Source organism: Eimeria mitis, genomic scaffold, assembly GCF_000499745.2.
Source record: "Eimeria mitis Houghton genomic scaffold, Emh_scaff3232, whole genome shotgun sequence".
NCBI lineage: Eukaryota > Apicomplexa > Conoidasida > Eucoccidiorida > Eimeriidae > Eimeria > Eimeria mitis.
In genome coordinates, this window is record NW_013571570.1 from 1934 (window position 1) to 3584 (window position 1651).

Consider the following 1651-nt stretch of genomic DNA (forward strand, 5'->3'; position numbering starts at 1 on the left):
CGTGCAAAGAGTGTACAGACACGGCCTGTAGCTACACTGCGGCGATCACGAGACGCTGTGCTGTCGCAGCTGCTGACGGAGAACAGCCAGCTGCGTTTGCTGCTGCAGCAGCAGCAGCAGCGGGATGGTGTGTTTTTGCCTGTAGATATGTATAAGCAGCAGCAGCAGCAGCAGCAGCAGCAGCAGCAGCAGCAGCAGCAGAAAATACAACAGCTAGAAATTCATATACACAAACTCCAGCAGCAAGATATACTGCAGCAACAAACCATGCAGCAGCAACACACGCAGCTGCAGCAGCAGCAGCAGCAAATAAAACAAACGCAGGCTTCTCTACAACTCGCCCAGAAGGTCTGCTGCTGCTGCTGCTGCTGCTGCTGTTGCTTCTGCTGCTGCTGTTGCTGTTGCTGCTGCTGTTGCCGTTGCTGCTGTTGCGGCTGGTACTGCTGCTGGTACTGCTGTTGTTGCGGTTGCTGTTGTTGCTGCTGCTGCTCTCGCTGCTGCTGCTGCTACTCTGTTGCTGCTGCTGCTGTTGTTGCTGCTGCAGAGTCTTAAGGAAGAGCAGCAGCTGACCGAAGCCCTGCAGCAGCAGCAGCAGCAACATGCAGCAGCAGCAGCTGCTGCTGCTGCTTCCCTCCAAAGGGCAGTTGAGGATATCGCGCTGCTGCAGCAGCAGCAGCAACAGCAGCAGCAGCAGCAGCAAGCAGCAACAGAAGCATGCACAAAATTCACTGCAGCTCTAAAGGTCAGCAGCNGCAGCAGCAGCAGCAGCAAGCAGCAACAGAAGCATGCACAAAATTCACTGCAGCTCTAAAGGTCAGCAGCAGCAACAGCAGCAGCAGCAACAGCAGCAGCAGCAATAGCAGCAACAGCAACAACAATAGTAACAGCAACAGCAGCAGCAGCAGCGACAGCAGCAGCAGCAGCAGCAACAGTAGCAGCAGCAACATCATCATTGTATTTGTGTTTTGTTGTTTGCTGCTGCTTGCTTTGTTTGTCTTTTTTCTCAGGCTGATGTTGCTGCTGCTGCAGCAGAGCAGCAGCAGCTGCTGCAGCAAGTGCAGCAGCTGCTGCAGCAGCTGCAGCAGACGGAGCAGCAACGCAACGAATGTATAAAAGGAGGAGCAGCAGCAGCAGCAGAACAGCAGCAGCAGCAGCTGCTGCTGCAGCAGCAGCTCAATGCCCACAGCGTCTTAGTTATGGATATTCAAAAGAAGCAGCAGCAGCAGCAGCTGCTGCTGCAGCAGCAACTGCAGCAACTGCAGCAGAAGGCCGAGGCAATCGATGCAGCGACAAAGGCAAGCTCTTTGCTGCTGCTGCTGCTGCTGTTGCTGCTGCTGCTGCTGCTGCTGTGTGGGCAGTTCCATCTACAGCAGCAGCAGCAGCAGCAGAGGGAAGAGAAGCAGCAGCAGACACAGCAGCAGCAGCAGCAGCAGCAGAAGCAGCAGCTGCACTAATCATTATCTTTATAAAAAACATTTGTGTGTGTTGGTTTGTTGCTGCTGCAGGAGCAGCAGCAACAGCATTTTTTGCTGCTGCAGCAGCTGCTAGATGCAGCGCAGCAGCAGCAGCAAGAGTGCCTCAGGGCAGCGGAGAGTAAGAGCAGCAACTCGTGCTGCTGCTGCTGCTGCTTTTGCTGCTGCTGCTGCTTTTG

At 54.7% G+C, this 1651-nt stretch overlaps 2 protein-coding genes across 2 annotated transcripts in view; both read left to right on the forward strand.

Annotated features, from left to right (window-relative positions):
- EMH_0063620 (uncharacterized protein) overlaps nucleotides 1-1454 on the forward strand; it is a gene marked incomplete at both ends in the record, with an annotated part of 1992 nt that extends 538 nt beyond the window's left edge. The window contains 3 exons of the mRNA XM_013498164.1: nucleotides 70-348; nucleotides 545-742; nucleotides 1008-1454. Coding sequence (XP_013353618.1) covers nucleotides 70-348; nucleotides 545-742; nucleotides 1008-1454 — 924 coding nt within the window. The remainder of the gene's footprint in view (nucleotides 1-69; nucleotides 349-544; nucleotides 743-1007) is intronic.
- Nucleotides 1455-1548: 94 nt separating this feature from the next.
- Nucleotides 1549-1651, forward strand: part of EMH_0063630 (uncharacterized protein) — a gene marked incomplete at both ends in the record, with an annotated part of 2348 nt that continues 2245 nt past the window's right edge. The window contains one exon of the mRNA XM_013498165.1: nucleotides 1549-1593. Within this exon, the coding sequence (XP_013353619.1) occupies nucleotides 1549-1593 (45 nt within the window). The remainder of the gene's footprint in view (nucleotides 1594-1651) is intronic.